A 23,386-nucleotide genomic window follows, 5' to 3' on the forward strand; every position below is an offset into this window, starting at 1 on the left:
AGTGTGGTGACCACAGCAGCATTGTAGGTATCTTGATGGCTAGAACTCACACCAGCAATTCCAAACAAATGAAAAAATAAGGCTATTTATCCTTTAGTAACCAACTCTGGCATGACCATGCCTTTTCAACAGATATGGGACCTCTCTTCCTTCCTTCCTTTTTGAGAAAAGGCTGCCTTGGAACAACGCAGAACAAAGTGTCAGCTTGCCAGCCTGCAGTGACCACATTCAGACCAAGCTGTCCTGCTCCTACCAGCTAATGGGAACAGGCAGCTGCAGTGGGCAAAGCTGCATTCAAGAAAAAAAGACTCATAAATGTGCTATCTTCAAGCCTGTAATGCCCACTAATGAGGACATAAAAGGTAGGTTCGTTCCTGTCATCAATCTTAAGAGAAAGTGATAAAATATTGATGGCTGCTCCCATGCACGCAGGAGTCCACACTGACCTTTAAGGTCTATTAATGAATGAAGTGGATTTGCAGGAGGAGCAGCTGGTTCAAACTTGCTCAGCAGTAAATAAGGGTCAGACATGCTACAGGAGTCACGTGGAATGCCGAAGGATTGAAAAAACCCGGCTATTTCCATCAGAAGCAAAAGCCTCTCAGCACTGCACAGAACTGAAACCAGGTTAGCTGCTTCATACAGACAGAGGAGTCCACTTCAGAGAAACACAGTTTAATCCTCAGGCTCATTCATTATTCACAAGGGTGCTAAAAATCCAGAGGAGGAATGGAGGAGAGGAAGGATTAGTACAGAGAAGGAAATAAGCAGCTGAAAGAGGTTTTTAATTTATTTATTTATTCTAAAAAGATGCTCAGTTTCACCCTTTAGCTACAAACTAAAAATATGCTAAGCTCATTCAAGGCTAGATCATTAAACCAAAGCATACCGCATCAAGATCCTGTGCTTAATTAAACAGCAGCAAGTACAGCTATTACTAAAGCATAGACAGTTACTCCTTTGGCAACTTGAATTTAGTGTGCATGGTAGTCTTCCCTCTCCACACAATAAAGGCATTTTGATTAACATTAAAGCCACAGTATTTTTTGTACCATTCATAGTACAAAATGGTCACCTTCAGCTCAAGCTAGAAATGCTTAAGTAACAATTAGGTTTAAGGCTGCTGGGAGAAGTGAATTCTCGCAGGAAAGATGGGGATAATAGATGACAGCAAAACACACCCTGAGAAAAGTCATGCTCTTCTAAAGAAGAACCTTTATCTTAGTTTTGTTCTCGCAAGCTGCATGAGAATAACCTGGAGTGTTTCACAGGTACCAGCAGCCGAAGAGGTCATTTTAGAGAGCATCGTAGCCTATGGCTGTGAAGTCTGATCAAGAACAGCTAGAGCAAATTATAACTAAAAGCTTCAATTAAGAAAAGGTACATTACCCTAATACAGCTGAAATTAATACAGTGTACTATACTGTAGCCATTTTTTAATTCAAAAGAAAAATTAATCCTTCTTCTGTTTTTAATAAACTTTCAACATTGGTGAAATGTAACGAGGTTTCAATACCCTTACTGGTAATAAAAGTGAGTGGAATCTGTGTGTTACTGTCAGAAATAAGTTTTGATGCATTTATTTTCCAATGGGGAAGAGAGAGACGAGAGTTGATGCTCCACACACACAGACCATTCTCCTCACCCTGATCTTTTGCTAAATCTTCCAGGGAGTGATACAATGACACTGGAAATAAATTCCCATTATCCTAACCTACAGGCTAGTGCCTTGTTGTGAACAAGTTGACTAGCAAAAGTCTTGCTAACACCTCAGAACAGGAACCCTGCGGTAGCAGGGTGTCTCACTTGAAATAAATGACAGTCAGGGTCAAAACAGTCACACACTCATCTCTGTCTCTAGATGACATAATTGGAATTAAATCAGCTTTTGGAAATTAGTGTGTTGCTTGCTTACATGTTTTTAGACCAGCTGTTACAATAAAATGGCAAAAAACATTCTGAAATAATATTTCTTTCAAAGTATTGTCTAGCTATAAAAAAAATGAAGTAAAATAAAATAGTGACACTATTCTTTGGGCAGAGAGCAGAATGAGCCATCAGATTGCTAGTGTCAAAGACTTATCAATTCTGCACTATAATCTTATGTTAAAAACAAAAAAAGAAACAACACAAAGAAACCCCAGAACAAAAACCTAACAATAAAAAAACCCCAGCAAAACCTAAAATTGTAGTTGCCCATCATGTTTTCCCTTCTGCTGTTTTAACTCAGAAGTCTTCCTCCAGGTTATTTCCACTCCCCTGTTTCTTCATCCCTGTGCAATGTGCCAGCTGCTACCTTAGAAGGCACATCTCATAAATGCCCTCCAGAGGAGTGGAAATTTACTTGGGCACAACTGTTCCCATCTCTCTTGTGCATGGACTTAAACTGATTCATGTTCCTTGAAGATATCCCACTCATACTGCTTATCAGATGGAAGCAGAATGTCAAATATTAAAGCTCAGTCCAAAATTAATTGTTTCCCCTTTGCAATTCCACCCACACACTATACCACAAGCTCATGAAAAAAACTACAGCATCACTACAAAGACCTGACTTCAGCAGCCTGCACACATAGCAGAGCACAATACAGCCAGGAAAGCATGAATTAACAAGTACTAAAAGAGCGACGCAGATAAAGAAAGAAATGAAGGTGCTGGCAGGGAGATGTCTGAATTCTTCAGCTTTGACAAGATGAATATTCTCCTCTGGAATAATAACATAAACAGTAATCTCTGGCTGGAATAAGTTACCTTTGGTTTTTGGGGGTATTAAGTCCCTCGCTGGACTTAACGTCTCCAAGAGACAGAATAAGAAAAAAAGACTGTCCCAAAGAATAGGCTAGAATCAAGGACATGGATTTAACTCAACTGAAAACACCTAATATGCAGTCATGTCCATTCCCTATTCATAACCAGAAGATTCTATCTCAATTTGAACATCTAAAAGCAGAGGAAGAATATATTCTATAAAACTGCAAAAGGTTTGAACTTTGCCTATCAGTGCCTACCTCTAGCACATACAAAAGCTGAATACAGATAACTGGAAGACACAGCACCTCTGAATTCCTCACCATTTTGTTTACAGTGGGCTTGACAAATTTGCCTTGCTGGGTAAGACACAGCCATCACTGAAAAAATGTATGTTCTCCAAAAAGCTTAGGAGTGTTTGACACTAAGAAAAGGAACACAGACAACGGCATTCTTTGGTGAAGCAGCAGCAAATCAAAACCACTGTGTTTAGCTTGCAAGTACTGATAAGAGTTGGAAAGAACACTGCAGTTGCAAAAAGAGAATATGCAGAGAAATCAACATCTCCAGTTTAGCCCATGTCCCAAGATCTCCATCAGTACAGAACAATCAAAATACAAAATTTCTTCTTCAGTGCCTTCTGCAGAGACATGCCCTCAATTTCTGATTGCCTAAGACTGAAATAATTTATGAATGTGGTAGCAGGTGTGCGAGGAAAGAATCCTGTAAGCTAAGCATGTCTGGGAGGAAAAAGGGGGGGGGGAATCAAAGCTGTTCTGCCAGCCTGTGCAGAAGAGAGTATTTCTTCTTTAAAAAACAAATAAAATAAATTAAAAGATGGAAATACTCAAGTGAATCCCCTTCCTGTTGATAGACTGCCAAAAAAACACTTAAGTACTGCTCTCTTGTCAGCTCTTACTTTCTAACCTATGTTTAGCTATTTTATTAACTGGGATTTCCCCAGTTTCTCAAGTGACCTGCTTGCAATCCTTAACCTAGCAACAAAGAGACAAGTGCAGCTAAGCATTTCTGCAACACAAGCATGTGCATCCAACACTCAAAGAGCATTTGGCATTCATTTGATTTGGTTTCCTCCCTCACACTTCCCCTGCATCCAGGATAGGACTGAATCCTTGCATCACAAAGACGCAGCCACAGTGGGTGGAAATGGCAAATATCAAACGAGAGAGGATTTAACTGGGTCACCTTCCAGAACTCCAGCAAAAACCAAACACAAAACAAATAAAATAAATTCAAAACAAACAGAAAATAAAATGAGGTAAGAACAACTGAACAAAGCTGAAAACAAAAACCACGAAGAGTCTAGACAAGCTCTGAATAGCTGACACTGGCTTAACCACCACAACTGGCCATTACCAGACACTGCAAAACAAAGCCCAAGGTTTAAGCTGTGCATATCACAGCTACACATCTTCACCACACAACTGCTTTAAGAAGTCAGATGGCTATTTTGAGGGTTGACTCTGCAAACATTCATTCTAACCGGAAAGAACATTTAGGCATGAGACAAACCCTTGCCCATCTTACCACTGTGCTTCTCCAGTTTTAACTCTGCCCTGACACTATCACTGCTTTTCTACTGCACCTAGCTAAAGCCCTTGAAGACTCATTGGTCTCATCTGGAGAGCACTTAGTGCAACAGTTTCCGTGCCATTAAATGGTAGTTTGCTTGCAAGCTGCTCAAGGAAGGTGCTAAAAAGCCCGTAGGAGAATTGGACAGCAGAAAAGGCACCACAACAGATAGAGCAGAGGATAGAAATGAAAGGCTTCAGGAATGCAGGTGCATGAAAAAAGGTTCAGGATTCAGTTTGGGAGTTTTCCCCATCAGCTGCAGCACTTGCATGAATTCTCTGTTTTTCCAGCATATGGTAATGAGAAATGAAGAGATCATCTGGCGGCCTCTGCAGCACTGATCTTGCCAAGAAAATCCCCACCCCACAGGAGAAATCCTTGCTAACGTGATCAAGATGTGCATACTTCCAGTGCAATAAACAGAAACAAGTTTTATCTCGGTCAGAGAGATGTTTCATAGGCTAGTCCTTAATTTTTCCTCGACTAACAGTTTAAAGTAGAAAATTAATTAAAAAGCAGACGAAAATATATCGCTAATTACACTCTTCAGCAGAAAATAACAAGTTTTCATTGTTTTTTGAAGGATTAAGGAGAAAAAAAAAATCAATGTTCACAGATTCCTTTAGGAAGAGAACTCACGTTTTTCAGTATTTGGGTTTGGTGGGGTTTTTTTGTGGAAGTGATATTCTCTCTTTGTGCACCAGTGCACTGATTTCCTTCCCTTCCTCAGATGTTCTAGATGTCAAAGCCCACCAGTGCTTGTGCTGAAGTTTGCCCAAGGCAATTCACACCCACTTTGTCAAATATTCAGGATTGAGAAAGAGAAAGCGTTTACAATTCACAGCATGAGACTTCATATCCAGACAAGATATCATCTGTCAGTTGCACAGACCCGAGTACCTTTCAAAAAAACCAAACCAAAACAAACCCAAATCTTTTCGAGGCTGTAAAAGGCAAGTCATTTTATGCAGAGATAAAGGTTCTGTAAGGTAAAGTGATTTGTCCAATATTACACGCTGGGTAGAGACCATGGCACACCTCTCAGGAGAAGCAGTTCTCTTGGCACGTCTGGCAGTACAGATTGTGCTTCCCAGGGAATGCTTGGAGAAGAGAAGCATTTTACCTTTTTAAAAAGCAAAACAATCTCCTGAATGCCTTTCCAAACCCATTTCTGTTGACACTCAGCTGCTGATAGATGCAAGCATTTGAAAACAAAAGTGAAGAAATTTTATGTAGGAAATTCCAAACTTAACACTCTGACATTGTACACAAATATATTAACTTGTACTGCTGTTTTCCTTCAGAGTTCTCACTTTTGCAGCAGTCATAGGAGAACCACGATTTAAGATGGTATGGCTTGTCCAAGTTAAAGGGTAGGGACCAACAGGGAAAATGCTACCCAAGCTAAGTGCTTCTACTGTCATCACAGGCAGGGAAGGCTGCATTGCTGATGGGATGTCAGAATGGGTAAACTCTGTTTATCTCCTGTGATGGTGCATGACTTTGTTAAGACCTGTAGAAGACTTTGAAAACACGAACCTTCTACTGTTCAAAAGCTGCAGAGGAGAAAGGGGAAAAAAAATTCCCAAGCCTGAATCAGCCACTTAACACTGTTATTCAAAATATTCTACCTCTTTTCAGCATATTCCTAGTAAACTTCTTTGAATCTATCCCCAAGCCTTGTTTTAGCTTGTAGTTGTTCATTTTAGCATTACAAAAAACAAACAAAGAAACGCATCACAAAAAACAAAGAAACCCAACCAACCTCTCCCTACAGATGAGCTGCAGCACAAGAAAAGCCAGGTTTCCTCTCTGCCAAAATTGCACTACACTACATCCTAGACCTAAAATCTGGTTTTAATACATATTTTGCAAAATTATTTTTCTCGTTGCTTTCAAAATACCAGGAGCTCTCTGAAAATTACCTAAAGGTTTATTTTCTTTCCAAGTTAACAGATTCAACTTGGGACAGGTAAAGAGTTTATTTAGAAAGCATCTCAACCACCAACCTAATTCTCCAAGTCAATTCCAGGAAATTTAACCAGAGGCTCGTGACAAAATTAACAACAGTATAAAAGGAGAGGTTTTGCAATACTCTTAATTGGGAAAGGAGCTGTGCCAGCAAGATCACCACATCTTTTGCTTCTGCACCTCTCAAGAAAGCCAGGAGTTATGCATTCCTTTTGTCACAGTTAGGATCAGAAATAAAACCCCACAGCACACAATCTCACTGTCTGGTAAATTATACATGCATTGAGCACTCAGAAATCCCATGACTATATGTGGAAGTGAAGAGGTGCAAGGAATGCTGACACCAAGTGGGGCCAGCCCATCCACCATCCCCAGATGGCTACCAACCTCCTATATTCCAATCACAGTCACTTGAAGGATATATTCATATTCAGAAAAAAACCCAAAACCTTGAAGACTCTGATACTAAAACAGCAGCATAAAAATAAGAATCCAGAAAGCAGACCAAGTGGTGACACCAGCTAAATTAGTGACAAACATTTAAAAAGCGGAGAAAATAATTCAAAAAGCAGGGACAGGGAAATAACTGAATTATTCTGACAGCCTTATGCACAGATTTTGTTTTGTTTGACAGGTATAAATAAGTTCTAGCCTCTGACTGAAGGGGAAAAAAATAAAAAAGCTTTCACACTCCATCAAACAACCCTAACAAATATGTATTTAAAGAAACTGCCACTAAACCATTTCAGTATACGTTGTAGAAAATAGCATGTGCTTAACTCTACAGCTAGATTTCAAGAAGTAGGTGTTCAGCAGGAGCTTGGTGGGGAAAAAAGCAGCAACCATATAAGGAAACAAAACTAGAATAAAAAGAGTGTGTTTTGGTGAGTTGGGTAGACATCTGTTCTTACCACACAAGGCTTGGCAACTTCCAAATCACGGGAACCTCAGATTACCCTTTGAACCAGGAAGTAACAGACCAAGCAAGGTTCATCACACACAAGTCAAAAGGATCTCATTTCCTTATAATTTTACCTGTCTGCTTTCAACAGCAGATTAGATGGCAGTTCCAGGAGCTGGTTGTGCTGCACGTCCAGGACCTCCACCTGCGTTCGTTCGAGCCGATCTGGGAGCCTCCCTAACATGTTGTGTCCTGCCAGCAGCTTCCGCAAGCTACTGCTGTTAAACAACCTGAAGAGAAATCAGTAACACCAAAAATGAGAAAAATTTAAACTGAAGAGTTTCTTTGATAATTTAGGTATGGTATCATGCATGGTTCATTACAAGAAAGTGATTCAGCCAACTGATTAGCAGACATGGTATTAATTATGCACAGATCCAAGAATGTCTTCCCACTCTCCACCAACTTCTTCAAAAGGTTTTCAGAGACAGGGAAGGAGGTTCACAGATGATTCAGGAGTGAAAGTAGTGACAAAGGGTTATTTTATGGCACTGTATAAAACATGAATATAGAAGCACGACAGTGAAGGAGGTAATTACTAACAAAGGCTGCAGTAATCTGCACATGTGGGATCCCCCTAGTTAATGCAAACACTTCAAAAGTGGGGGTGAAATCACCAGTCACCCCACAAGCTTTACAGTGCTCTACTCATCATGTGCTGACTCATAATCCAATGCAATTCCCCACCCCCACAATTTTTCTTTTCTGTTAATACCAGACTTACATAAAGCCTCCTTTCCAGTTCTACGGCAAATGAAATTTATCTAATCGGCTTTACTTTCTTGAGCTTTTACAAGCAATAGATGACCTCGAGTCCCACTCCCCTGCTCCATTTTTTGTGGGGCTGGGGAGAAGAGGGCAACATAAAGAAAAAAATAGCTCTTCTGATCAAACAGTAAAGCTTAAATTCACACAATAAACAATGGAATGAGGGTATGCACCTAAAGACACTAAAAATAGAGCAACTCTCAATTTTGAACAGAAACCACTTTCAGCAAATTAGGAAAAAAGATTATTCTTCATCTGCCACATGTCTTACATCTGTCTTACATGCCTGCTACTGTACTGTTTCATCTGGTGAGCTCATGCAACATGCTGATCTGCTTCAACCAAATACTCTCGAATTATTCAGCATTAAAGCAAAAATCTTCCCTCTGTCACAATGACCCAAATACACATAACAAACCTCCCTGTCCCTTCCCTACAATGCAGCAGGTCATGGGATTATTGTGCCAGAATCATCAATCAAGTACGCTGAGTATTTTCCCCTTGACAGATACCGTCACTCCCGTTATCTGCATGCCAGTGTTAACAGTTATCTCACTTGGCTGGATTGTCTGAGTTATGAGCATGGATACAAGTCAACAGCCAGCCCTATCATCCCAGAAGGCTCAACAAGGGGTGCAAAGACTTACCAAAGTAATGAGCCTATCCATTATGGTATTTGTTATTTAACCATTTTTGGTTTACTCTCTTTTTACTCAAAAATCTCTCGGTTATGGATTGGCCTTTGTATTCTATTTCTTGAGATCAGCTAATACTGTCAAACACCAAATATCAGGGTAGAAAGCAGAACTGGTTGACAGCAAGAAAAAAAAATTCCCTTTGAGGTTTTTTTGGGATGGCTGAGGGCATTTTAAAATTAAAAAAAGTACAAATTGTGGCAAAGTCCTCAGAGATTGACATTATTCAGGAGGACTGAATAAATCTTTGGGTTGGTTTTTTTAAAATTTGCTTTCTCTTATTTTTCAAGTCACACAAGCACTGAAGGACCTGGGCTGGCTGAAAAGAGGTTGAAGAACGTTTAACTAAACAAGCTCCTGATGAGTTTGGGACACCTAATTCTCAAGCTGGGTGGGGAACCAAGATGCTGGGACTACTCTTCCATACAGGCAGCTTTCCCACTTGCCCAATTCCCACTGGAAGTTTTGGTGAAATCAATAAATTCTAAGGACAAGAACGTCATTCATCATCAGCATCTTCTCAGAACACATGGTTTGGTGTAAGCATTCTACCAATTCCTTTTGTAGGCAACTCTTCAAAAGAATACAATGTTGAATGCAAATAGATCTTTTTTTAAAAAACAGATAAAAAGGAACAAAACCAAATATCTATTCACTGATGATAACAAGGTCATTTTGGCAACTCCTAATTGAAATATTGCCTTTCTATTTGGCAGTATGATTTTTATGAATTTGACCTAGATAGCTAAGACAGAGTACTCTTTTTGTTATTTTTTCAGTACTTTGAAAGCTAAAGCAGTTGCATTGTAGTCCAGGGGACAGTTCACCTTTTTCCTTAATTGAGACAAATGCTAGTACAGAAACCTCTATCTCAACTGCTCCAACTATTTGTTTTCAAGGACTATTTTTCTGTTTCAAGAGGGAAACACACATCATCAAGTGGAGTTTGTTTAGATCAGATGCAACCTTCACCCTACCAGGAATATGCACTCAAGGCTTGAACATTTGTGTTTAGGTGTCACAAGCAGCCTCCTAGGAGAACCCTGCTGATTCACTTCATGGGTTTTCAGAATGTCATTCCATATAGAAAAAAAGAGTACACAGCAGTGCACCTGAACACACTTATTGAGCATTTACTTGATACTCAGGCATGTTGAGCCATTTGCATTTGAGTCCAGATTCAAATTTCCCCTAAAGTTTAACAGATATTCAAAGCCTGCCTTTTGAACAGAACAGGACCCCAAAACTGAACTGACTTATTAGGAGCTAAGCTATCTAGACATATACTACAAAGAGCTTTCAAAGATAAGCTGTTTCCTGGGGTTAATGATAAGATGGCAGCAGAGACAAGTGGGATGTTGACTGTACCTAATTTCAGCTAATCATTAATCTCCCAGAGATATCCGGTATGCCTTAAAAATCCTGGCTGTTATGAAGTGCAAATGAAAGAAAAGTGAACTTTTGCACTCCCACCTTCTGAGTAGGCACAACTTCATTTTTTTTTTGTGTGTGTATGTATGAAAAAAAGAGAGGGATTAACAGTCTGCCCATCGGCCTGTTATATTCTGCTTGGTAAATCTCTCTACATCCTCTTCTGCCTGTATTTCTGAAATCTATTCTCTTCCCATTTCTGACATTAAAACAGACAAGTTTACACCATCTTAAACATTCACCTGACCCAGAAATTAATCATCATTCTTGGGTTTTGATGCTTTTCTGTGCTGTACAGCTCCTTAAGGAAAATATTTGTACTTGATGATCCTTGTGGGTCCCTTCCAACTCAGCTTATTCTGTGATTTAGTAGCTCATGATACATCATCATCTTTCACAACATCTCTTTCAAAGTGCACAGAACAACCTAAAATGACAGCTCTCTTCCAGTGAAGGCAGGACTTTAAAAATGCCCAACATCACCACCTAAGCAGTATAACTCACCTGGAACAGACAGCTCTCTCTAGAACAAATAATAGCAAGATTCATTTATTATTTAAACTCAACGCCTATTTTGCTTCCTCTTGACTTCTTTTCTACCATGTATATTTATCAATTTTAAGTTTAGACTTCTGGAAAAGAGATCATCTTGGTAGTAAAGACAATTCCTCTCTTTGCAGGAGTTTACTTGCTTGATGAGGCTTTCCCTTCTTCAAACCCTTTTTGACTCAAACAGGGCTGTGAACTGGAGTCTCCAAGCACCACTGAAACTAAGTTACAAGCGCTGGATCTCTGAACTGTCATGCAAAGTTATGTCTATAAATATTTAATATTCAGTATTAAAAATGAAGGGCTTTCCTGCCTGAACAGCCACATGAACAGCTTTAAAGTTCAAAGGCACTACTTTCTCTGCATGAAAGTAAAAGAAGAAAGGCTGGGTGGAAGCTTGAGGCATGAGGACACTCCACAAGGTAAAAATAAAATCAAACAAAAGATAAAACAGCCCTGACAGTCACTGGAACAAGCCAAACACTGAGTCAGCAATTATTTTTGAATTGTTTATCCTGTTCCACATTGTGCAACTGGTCGGCAAGACTTACCGGGCAGGCAGCTCACGTATCTGATTGTGGCCAACATCCAACACTTCCAGTTTCCTGCTGTCACATACCCACTCAGGAAGGTTTTCCAGGTGATTTCTATGAATAAAGAACACCAAGAGGGGTAACTAAAGCAAAATTGAGATATAAAGGCTATTAAGAATACAGCTTCAAGAGAGATACAGATATCTGCAGGAAACAAATCTGCTACATAGTATGTTGCCTGTGAGATTGTATCATCCATCCTTCTGCAAGGGCATTACCGGTGCAGTCAAGCCCTGAGTGAGGGGGCAAGAAAGCTAACAGCAGTGTTATCTCCCTACATGTGCAGCCACTAAGCATATGGAACAAAACTGCTTCCAAATTATTAAGAGTATCGGAGTACCAAAGCTGAAATCTCTCCACGGAGAAGAAAATTTCTGAGATGCTCCTCAGAAGATATTCACACCTTACACAGTTGAAATAGCTCTTCAATCCCTCAAATTCACTGAAATCCACTCTACCACTCTTTGGCTACCTCACTGAACAGAGCAAAATGCTATCGAGTGTATCTTTCAAGCCAACTGTTTTGCTTTTCTTGCTTTTACCTTCACAGAAACAAACCCTTTTGGAAACTAACTTCTTGGAGGCAAGGTTTTCCAAATACTGCACCCAAAACATTCAAATCAGCATTGTAGGGCACTCCTGCATCCTGCCTTAAAGACAAAAATTAGCAGCACAAAACACATGGAGGAGATTGTGTGCAAATGTATGCACATAGTAACTACTTCAGTCAGAATATACAGATGCAAACTGGGTATCAAATAATAGGCACTTGCAGACATGAAGTTCAGGAATAGGATGCTTAAGAAGCATGAATATAAATCAATCATGTACTCATTTCCTTTTAGTTTATTCCTGCAATAGTCCTCAATCAAAATATGCAATGGCAACCCAACCCCTCTTCTCAGACAGCTTCCTTTATGATCTCAAACAAGTTTTCCAAATTCCAAGCAAATCAAAAAGCTTGACAACACCCTATCCATTTAGTTACAATGGCATCATCTCTGCAGTGAAGCACAAAAAGGGTTTATAATCAAAATCATGCATTCTGCACCAATTTCATTAACAAATAAATGGAGAACACAGCTTTACAAAGATTGCTTTTCAATAAGTCACTTATTTAGTCACACCAGTGTGTTACATTTAGGACAATGTGAGTACCTCAGGGCTGATGAAACTTCCAAGTTGATGGCTGCTAGCCCAGGTTAGCTCACTAATTGTTATGATCACCCTCAATAGCGTGAGTGCTTTAAGCAGGTTTTTTAATGAAAGAGATTATAATTTTAAATGCAGGTGAGTAATTTCTTAAATACGACAGCCATTAAGCACGTGTATAAATGTTTTCCTGAGTCATTCCTGGAACTGTACAACAAACTAAAACACCCCCTTTTCCATTTCTTCCCTTACCCCACCTCCGTCATTAAGGTGAAATTTACGTACGCATTCAAATGGCAACTGCAGACATCCCTGCAGCAGCCAGGGCTGCAAAGAGGAGCTGCAGGAGCTGCCAAACTGATGAGTAAACTATCAAACCATCACCTACGCTGGGCTTACGATGCAGACATATCCAGAAAGTAACTTCTGTACAAGTCTCAGATTGGTGTGCGTTTGAATCATCATGTTCTAACTCCATAAGACAGGAAATCTTTAAATCATGGAAATTCTTTAACTATAAAGTAATACAAATTTTGCTTTGGGCAGCAATTAAAAAAACAACAAAAAATGAAATCTATAAAAAGGAAATGGGCAAAAACTGACCAGCAGAAAAAAAAGCATCCTCTAACTCTGAAAATTAGTCTTTTCTTATCCCAAGGTCCAATCCCTACCCCCATTCCCACTCAGTGAGATGACAGTGAATGTCATTGTTCCAAAAGTCTATTTGATTTATATTTTACAGGTCCAAGAAAAAACACACTCTTACCTAGAAATATCCATATAAGCCAGGCAATTAGGAACAGGATACACATCAAGGTGAACAAGTTCTAGGGGGAAAAAATGAATATATATAAAGAAAAGTGGTGATAAAGATTTGCACTTAAATGACTGCTCCATAAGAACTATTTTAAGAGCTAACACCCAGAGATTTCAGGCCACATTAATAACCTAAAAGATTTCTGAAGATCTGGACCTTTGTGAACCTCTTGTGAGCTCTGTTTCTTTATTATGTCTTAGCACATTTGCTGTGTCACATTGTACTTGCTATGACTGACACTGCATAACTAATCAGAGACAAGAAACTGGAGGATTTTAAAAGTTTCATGGCAAATTCTCATTTTTTCCATTTTTGTTACAAGAGCTGCAATGTCACCTCCATTGCCCTCTGCCCGGAAGAGTCAGTCACAAAACTGCTCTACTTTTTTCTCACTGGTCACTTGAGATATAAGCATGGGATGGGAGCCTCCCCACTCTGGAACAGCAAGTTACAGAATACCAGAGTCCTTTAGGTCATGACAAGATCCAGAGTATTTGTCAACACATTACATAAGCCTTGGCATGCCTGTGGAGTTCACAGTTGCAGGCAGTCTTACAGTGCTTTCATAATGCAACTACAACCAGTAAAGTTGCTATTGAAGGAATCAACATATAGTTCATATCCTAAGGTTTCAGGTAGCTAGTGCTTAGTGTTAAGTTTGAAAAAAAAAACCCCAAATACCAGACAGACATTTATTTAAGCCTACCGAAAAATCAACTAAAGTGCAACTGCAACAAAGCAGTTTCTTTGGAAGATGGAATGAAAACAAGGTGGCCAAGGGTTCAATGAGAGGACAAGCCAGGAGAACAGCAAGACCAAATAGGCAGCTGGTTGCAAGACAGGGGTTGACTTGGATTCTCAGCCCACATTGAACAGCTTTGAACATACTCAGATTATGTTAACTTTCTCAGCTACAAAGATCCTGGTATGAATACTTAATGAAGGCACAGGCTTAGATATTGCTAAGATGACAGCCTTTTAAAGGCAGTTCAGACTGCTCATCAAATTCACAGTTCTCCGACTTTGCATTTTCTTTATTCCACACTAAACTACTCCAAATGATAAAAATGGTGGTGCAAACTGAGTATTTTAAGTAATAGCAGTTTACAGAGAAAGATCAAACATATCCTGTTCATGAAACACGGCAGTTATTCAACTGTAGAAGGCTGCATTATTTTTATTATCAAATAAGAGTAAATGAAGTTACCATTATGAATTTCATAGCTTTTTGGACAAGGTTAGCAGCTAGAGGGAGGAGCAAAAATTTATAGCTTTGGTTTGTCTCTCAAATGGCCACTTGTTCAAACTTTCTCAGTGCAGGGAAAAGCAGTAAATTCCCTACTGGTTTTAACAGAGCAACACATCAATGCAACCGAAACAAGTGACAAATTCAAGAACCCTCCCTATTGACACAGAGAAGAATTTTTAAGATTTTCACAGTTCTTAGACCTCCAAATTATGTTATTATTTCCAAGTCACTTCCAAAGCTCAGAACTGCCAGTAGCACGACACAGCACACGTGAAACCCTTTTATCTAGGACTGTGTCAAGAGCCTCCTGATGATGTGCACTACATTCCACAAGCATCTCACAGAGAACCAGGTACAATGACAATACCACAGCTGCCCTGAGGATGCACTTACCATTGCAGGAAGCGTACAGTGCTTTGAGAAAATAGCCACTGATTTTGAGGGTCACCAGCTGATTCCGTTCACAGTGTAACACTTCCACGTTGTTAAAGACTGTTGCATCCAGCTCCCCAAGTTTGTTGTCTCGCAGGTCCAGTTGGGTCACATGATGCAGAAAATCTATTTCATCAGCCTCCAATCTCCTAATTGAATTCAATCTTGCAGACAAAAAATGGAGATTAGGTGTAGTTATAAGGCAGGCTCCTGCTGATAAACCATTGCTCGCTCTACAGTCAAGCAGCTGCACTGGATTAAACTAGCATGCTTTCAGGCTCTGATCAAGGTGGATTTTTAATATTTTCCCCTTTTTTTATATTACGGTTTTCATCCTTTGAAAAGCAGGATGGATATGCTCTGTAGCTTTATCCATCATGACAAAGGAATGATGACACCAAGCTCCTTTCTAAACTACTTTGAAAACTACTGATGAAAAGCTCTGCAAGAAGCTAAGTATTACTGTTACTGTGCCTATAAAAATAAAAGATGATCTGGCTGTTATTTGTTCCCAATAGTCTGGAAAAGTACAAAACCTCTACAGTTCTTGCAGGCCTATCATCTGCTGGAAAAATCCAGCACATACAAGTAACCAGCACGTATTGAAGACCCTTGCTTTATTGGAAGACCAAATTAAGATGCATGAATTCCCATGTATTTGCTTCTTGCCTCTCCATGTTTCACAGCAAACAAATCCAGAGACCTGAAAATGTGTGTTGAAAGAAAACAAAGCAAAAATCCAAGACAACTGGGTCTGACAGATAAAGAGGACAGGTTTCACACATCTTCACTGCAGTGCATTGATGCTCTGATGCTCTTAATATTCAGCAACTTCTCCAGAAGTTATACCTGAATGAGATTATCTACACCTCAGCAATGTTTAAGACTGCAGAACACTCCAAAGAGTTCAGTTTCAAATTCCCAGCTCTGAGCAGAATGCTAAAACCAGTACAGTAACTTCTGCTGGCCCATTAGGCCAGCTGAGCCCCCTCTACAGCAGATAAAGACAAAACCTTGGAGTTCTGCTGCTGCTCCTGCTTTCCAAACACTGCCTTCTGTGTAAAAGTTCTGTTTTTAGAGTAGCTACATTTTCCAGTTAAAAGAATAAGAGCAATATGTCCCCTCCAACACCACCTTACCTTTTCTATTTTCAATTTGCAAGCAGTGCTTCTGTTTCATTTCACTGAAGCAAAGCACTTCATTGTACAGCAAGTACAATATTTACTGTTTCAGGTAGTGCCACAAAGAACCACTGTTCACTGCTAGGTGCAGAAAGGATGCAGAAGATGAGAGGGCTGGAACTGCACTGCTGGAACTCATGGCCAGGTCACCCACAAGATCCCTTCTCTGAGGCCAATTTATTTGCTTTTAATCTATGCACAAACCCTACCAGAAACACTTCAGAATTCACCCACCTATTTTAGCTAAACTTATGCCAGCCCTTCCTAGACTGCAAAGTCTGACAGCTACACGGCAGTAGAGTAAAATTAGTTTTATCTTTAGCTTAACCACATGGTTCCAAAATTCACTGTTACATGGCCCTCATGGTCCAGGCTCTGACTTGAGCCTTGACCAGCTGATTGCAGAATTTGTCTTCCCCAAAGACCAAAACAATAGAGAACCACCTCGTTCATACCAGAGCCATTTGTAACAAGGCCCTCTTTGGGCTCTTCAGAGGGTACCAATAAAATATCATTACTCATGCTGGACAAGGCCTTTTAATACACCAAGAAATATTAAAATATCTATTTTTGCCCTTTCACCTTCAATGCCTTTTTCTTCACCTCACAAATCTGTAACGTTTCAGATAAAAGCCTTTTGGGCCAGGGACTATCACATCTATTGCATTCATACTGCAGCAACAAGTACTGCAGGAATGGCAAGCATTCCAGGCTCTGTTTTGTTTGATCCTTTGGTGCAAACATTCACTTCCCCTAAAACTCATTTTCTACCTATTGATCCCCCTAAATACTCCAACCTCCTCAAAGAAGAGTGCTAAATCACAGCAAGTGCTGGCAGTTACATAACACCACCAGAAACATGGTTCAGTGGACAAACACAAGAGTTTTATACCCAGAGGCAATTCTGACAGCCAAGGAGAAGCCATTTCAACACAAATAATTTAGGCTCACTTATTCTTCCCCTTTTCTGACTACCTACCTTAGATCCACATGCTTAATATGAGGCATCCTTTTTAACACCTGTAGGTTCAGGGTATCCAGGCAGTTTCCTGACATACAGAGCTTATCCATGGCAGTCAGCTTCTCCAGCACTCCAGGAATGTCAGTGAACTCGTTGAAGGACAGACTCACATAGCTGAGTTGATGCATATGCTCCAATTCATCAGGAAGGGACTGGAGAAAGTTGCCATCCAGCAAAAATGTCTGCAAGCTATTAGAAGAGGGGAAGGGAGAGTGAAGAAAATGAGTGACCTGTTAAATCATATTTCCTTCCTATAAACACACTAATCTGCTGCAGTTACAGTGACATACAAAAGGGCAGCAGAGAGAAAAAATGCTAATGAATAATGCTGTAACATCTGCTACAGAAGATATCCACCAAATAATTTAAAGGTAGGCTGTTAGACAGTTCTATCTCCAGAACTACAGTTTGTATGACAACTGAAGAACATAAGCAAGAAGGGTTAAAAGATTTTTTTCACTGTGAAGGTGACCCTTGTGTCAAATGCTGGAAGAGCTCTGAGGCACAAAGTGTGCTTTCCCTCCATCCACAATTGCTTCCATATGGATCTACAAGCCAGTCTGCTTTGACAGTAAGTTTAAACTGTTTCTCATAGCAGGAGTATGCAGAGTAATGAAACTACTTGTTGCCTTTGTTATTTGTCAGGCTGTGCATGTGAAAGTTCTAAGGAAGTACTTGCTTGTGCATTTCGCCTACAACTGCTGGAATGCTTCTGAGGGCATTGCAGGACACGTTGAGTTCTGTCAGGGTTGGGATACTGCAGACTGCCAGTGGGAAGTCTCCTAAATTATTATTCGAAAGGTTAAGGCTCTTCAATTTGGTGAATCTAAAATGAGATAAGAAAAAAAAAAGGAAATAAATAAGTAATCCACACGAAGTTACCTCACAATGATTAATATAAGGCAAGTCTGATTATGTAAATAAAAATCACATGCATTTTTAGTTTATATGCTCAGAACCAGGGAAAACTACCAGACATTCAAATTCAACACCACTTGTAAGAGTTCACTCATGTTAAGCTGACAAAGAGAAACAGACCCTCCTGAATAACACATTAAATGTATCTTCCAATGAGTGTAACAAAAAACAAATCCCTCACCATCCTTATTATATATTTCACTTCTGTGGCATTTCACCCTGTACTAAAGCATTGCTGTTTTCCTGAACCCATTTTTTGGTAGTAAAACTACCCTCCTGACACAGGTTACAAGGTGCAGGAAATTCTCAGACTATCTGAACACTATTTTTTTTGTGGTGCTGCTGACCTGTGTGCTCAGGACCATTCATGTTTGCCTTTCAAACAAAAATTCTCATTAAAAGAGACTGTTTGGAATACAAGTAGGAAACGGGCTGAATTAAAACAGAATTTAGAAAGGCTTCTGTAGTGACAGAGGCAAAATTTTGTCCTTGACACATCACAGAACTCTTAAAAGCCCCTTGGTTTATTACATCAGCCAATAAAGCAACTTGCATGTGTTTGCCTTACTAAAAATGACCAAAACCATTTAAACAAAAAAACCAAGAAGGGGACAATCCAATTAGCCAGCCTGCATGTTCAGCAACATTATTATGGTTGCCTGACAACCACTGGGAGGTGTGCCTAAAGCCAAGTGAAAGGATGAATGAAAAGATCTGTGTCAGATTCCGATAGATGGGAGGAAGTTTCTTTTCTGGCACAGCTTATACCAGGACATTTTATCTGGATTTAATTTTCCCTTCATTAAGGATCAAGTCCTTTATTTGTGTGAACAGACTTTTATATAACTTGATGGTGGAAGCAAAACTGCACGAGTGCTGCTATTCCACGTAAAAGTAATCTCCAGCAGCATGCGCCAGTGTATCCATAGCCTCTGCACCAGCCCAATCCTACCTCAGAGAACTTTGTCCTCCTTCACTCAGAAAACATGGAGAGCCAATGCATCAAGCATTAAAAGGTTAAAGAGTTTTAATAACAAGACTTAAAAATCCCTAGCAGCTACTGCAATCAACTGACACACATTTAGTATTACCTAAATCAAACTCATGTCACTGACTAAAATTCAACTGCAAACGTAAACAACGCCTTTGTATGGTACTTCAGAGAGGGCTACTGAGCCCAAAAGGCAGGCTGTAAAAACACATAACATTCACAGAGGCTCACAGCAAGCAAAGGAATGCTGTACTCTCCAGTGGTATTTTGCTGCAATGATGGCAGGAGAAGAAAACCCAGAAACATCATCGCCAGAGTTATCACAAATTTTGAACACCTTGTGCCATGCTGGAGGCAGAAGTAGTTTGGCAAAAAGTTAGATGGAGACTAAAGGAAATCTTGCAATTAAATTAGTACTGCAGGAGAAAAAATGCTACTGTGCAGAAACAATGACTAGTCTACCTCTAAAGGGAGAACTGTAAATTAAAAAGGTGGCAAGGGTAAGTTAACAAGGGCAGCTAGCCAGAAAAATAAATACACACTTTTTAAACACTATACCTTCATATTCCTCTATTTTGAGAGAAAGGACTTAAAAATCTTGAACCTAGAACTGAAACACACAATCCTGCATTTATCTTGAAGATAACTGTAGATTTAGGCCACAGATAACTGCCTTGAAATTTGGGCTCTTTCTGTGGTAGAACAGCTGTCCCACATCATCCTCAAAGTTAGCTGCAAATAAAAACAAGAGTGCTCCAAGCACTGGACTCTGAGCCTCTAGAATATTTTTCCCAGTATTTAGGCAAGTACAAAAATAGTAAAAACGGGAAGATTAAGTCAAAATAACTAAGCTGCTGGAGAACATCAAAATGTAATCTTTCCAATTTTTAAGTCAACCATGAAAAGAGAATGAACTCCTTTAACAACCACACCAAGGCTACAGCATTCACCTGTGCTGCTCTTTAGTCTCAACAGGACAGTCTCAGGGCTTTTGTTCACTAAACAATCTATTGGAAGATCCCAAACACAACATTGAGATAAAATTACAGGAGATCAAACTGACAGAGGAAAGAGGACTGGGGCAGCAGGTGGTAAAGGAAGCTAAGAAATTCAATAACTCCAGTGTCATATTCAGCATCAAGGTTTTTCTGCATACATTCTTGTACATAACCGCCCTAGGTCAAAAAGGAGGAGGGGGAAAAAAGCTCCCCCTACCCAACATATCTGGATTACATCTCCATTACTCTAATGTATGCTGTAATGTGTGCTTATTAAAGGTCTTTGGTGAGTAATTTAACTACTCAAGACACAAACTGAACTGGTTAACTGGTCTATATAGTGTGTGAGTTTATCCAGTATTGGATTAACTCATACAAAATATACATAGAAGTGTACATCAAAAAATCCACAAATCAAAGTTCATTGTTGAATCACATTTATGGAAACACTGAAAGGCAGACACGATAGTCTTAAAGTTAAAAGACTAGTTTCAGACATCTGACCAGAAAGAAGTATTTTCTTCCTGCATTGCAAACATTCATTTAGAAAATGCTAAAGTAATATTTCTTCTCACTGAGCATTGTCAAAGCAGAACACTACTGAGACAAACTAGCAGGTGTTTGCTCAAAGTTAAGATCTAAGTCTACCTCTCATCTCTGGCCACTTCCCACTATCCACATCACAAACACGCCAGTGCACTTCCATTATGGAGTGCTGCCACGCTGCACATTTAAAATGCTGAATTGTTTATAGCACTTCTTATATAGACAGATTTACAGTCAGTCACAAGAGTATCACTTGTATATCACATCAATATAAATAAAGTAGGAGAGAAGTATTTTACAGACTCAAGATTTCTGTTGCGGCTGAGTTTGCAAAGCACCAGGTTTCCAATAGATTTTACAGAGCAATATCTTTGTTGTTTTCTCACATCCAAATCTTTACTCCTATCAGAAGCAGGCACACACATCAACGCTGCCCACATGACATTGCTAGAAAGAAAAAAAAGGCACAACACTGCTTGTTTGAGGCATGACAGTGTAATAATCTCAAGTCCATACATAAGCTTTTCATCCTCTTCTCCCTTCTTCCACAGTTCCAGACTTTGTTATCTCTGTCAACCTGAAGAACAGCATCTCTCAATACACTATGCTCAGTTAGCTTACTAAGCTTTTTATTGTAATGGCCAATACTTGAAACACTCACTTTGCTGAACAAAAATAGCCCTACTTTAAGCTAGTGCAAAATGTTGACATGTCAAGCCTTGGGTTTAAACATGCAATATGACTGAACACTAATTGCCCTAATTGAGCCAAAACCTGCCCACTTATTTAATCCTGAAGCTGCCACTTCAGGAAGGGCTTTCATTTGACATATGCAAAATAAGAAGAAGTACTAATAAGAGAAGTTTGTATCATGGCAAAGCAATGAACTGACTGCCATGCTAATTTCAAATCCAGATCTATCCAGTGTGAACAGCAGAGGAATTTCCATCACACAGTACAGCATTTGTTTTCCACTAGGTTTGGGGCAAGGGGAATAGTGTATTGCAACTGGTGGTCTTACACCATCACTGAAATCCAGCCATAACAGATTCATCTGACAAAACTGGTCTTACCCTACTCTCATCAAAAACAACTAAAAAGCAGTATTTTACTACACTTGCAAGGGAAGGCATGGCTTAACCAAGAACTCAGTTGAAGGAAAACAATCACTTTTACAAATCTATCTCCAGAACCTGGGCTTTCATAGCTGTGCTGTGGGTACAGCTCAGTATAATTTTCAAGCAGCAACGTAAGTGTCCCTCAGTTTCAGCACCATTTCTGAGCAGAAAAATGGCCTTTGCTTTGCAGTGCTGTCGCAAGCTTTAGAATCGAACTAAAACTTGCCACCTTCTTGAACATCTGCTACTTCGGCCACATAATTAATCATGAAGAGAATTTCCATAAAATTCTGCCACGGCGATTTCCTCCTTGGAAATAGAAGGTGCAATTTCTTCCCTTCCTGCAGTTGGGTTGGATGCCCTTACTATCTCAGGGAGCTGCTAGCCTAGTGCCAGAAATACTGTCATAGCATTTCCTTTCCAGAAAGGTGTCATTGCAAAAGTCTTAAATTAGTAAGACAATTCAAATGAATAAATAATCAGACATTAAGTCAAATTCAGACTATCTCCAAACTTAACAACAAGAAAGCTTTTATTATATTACATGGTTGGTAAGAGTACCATAAAGACAAGAGAACCAAGTGCATGTTTTGTTAGTGGAAATAACCTGAACCTACACTACTGCACAAGGTAGTGTTCAACCTCTGCACATACCTACCACACACTGCTTCATATGGGGAGAAAGACTCAGAGAAAGGACAAAATTCTTAGGAAAAAATAAGGAAAATATATATTCACTTCCTCTCTATTGAAAATTAATAGCTGAAATACAAAAGCATTAACTAGGGGTGGATTTCCAACTGAAACATGTTTAACTACATGAAAAGAAAACCCTTACTTTGGAAGCCATATCAAAAAAACCTAAACAAGTAAATTGAAGACTGATACACAATAACTGGATCCCATAAATGCGTTTGCTTGTTGAAACATCACTTGGAAGAGATACTGTTGTACTTAACTCTTACAGTTCACTGAAGTGAATCCAATTATTTGAAATGCAATTTCTACTTTTAAAATACACTATTTTAAAAAATGCTAATTTTATAGCATATATCTTACTGCCATTTATTTTTTTCATACCACTATTAAGCTCACTGTTCCACTTTAAAAAATAAAATTAAAAAAAGTCAATGTGTTTCAGGCATTAAACCGATTTTTCAACTGTTCTCACTTAGTCATTTGCAGAGACTTAATTTTATGACTTAATTTTTCTTTAATTAAATGTCATTGATTTTTGCTGGGTGTTCACGAGGGCACTTTCTTGAGATCACAAAGATACACAAGACTTAAGCACAACACAATCATGAAGGTTTGGAAAGATGCAATAACAAAAGCAAACTCTTTCTTCAACATCTTTACAAGTTGGATAAAAGAAAACAGTGAAATTACATAAACAACACACCAAGTGCCATCTTTAGCATTACAAATATTTTTCAAAAAATTTCCAAAGCTACATAGATGAGAAAATAAGTGTAGCATTAAAATATGGCAAGCACTGGATGGGGCTTGTTACTAGTAGATCTCCGGTTGTCAATACCATGCCAACCTTTCCTCTTGCCCTGCTGTTTAGATAGCTTTACTTCAGTGTTTGACTTCACTTGAAGGAGGAGAAACTGTATAAAAGTAAGGTTTCCTCCTCTCCAAGACCAACAGA

General features: G+C 39.3%; 1 protein-coding gene across 1 annotated transcript in view; it reads right to left on the bottom strand.

Annotated features, from left to right (window-relative positions):
• The window catches only part of PHLPP1 (PH domain and leucine rich repeat protein phosphatase 1), a 135,915-nt gene that overhangs the window by 17,896 nt on the left and 94,633 nt on the right, over positions 1 to 23,386 (bottom strand). Inside the window, exons 5-10 of the mRNA XM_066326033.1 lie at positions 17,841 to 17,987; positions 17,120 to 17,350; positions 14,921 to 15,123; positions 13,228 to 13,288; positions 11,268 to 11,363; positions 7,348 to 7,503 (exon numbers count right to left, since the gene is read on the bottom strand). Coding sequence (XP_066182130.1) covers positions 7,348 to 7,503; positions 11,268 to 11,363; positions 13,228 to 13,288; positions 14,921 to 15,123; positions 17,120 to 17,350; positions 17,841 to 17,987 — 894 coding nt within the window. The remainder of the gene's footprint in view (positions 1 to 7,347; positions 7,504 to 11,267; positions 11,364 to 13,227; positions 13,289 to 14,920; positions 15,124 to 17,119; positions 17,351 to 17,840; positions 17,988 to 23,386) is intronic.

This window comes from Sylvia atricapilla, chromosome 1 (assembly GCF_009819655.1).
Source record: "Sylvia atricapilla isolate bSylAtr1 chromosome 1, bSylAtr1.pri, whole genome shotgun sequence".
NCBI lineage: Eukaryota > Metazoa > Chordata > Aves > Passeriformes > Sylviidae > Sylvia > Sylvia atricapilla.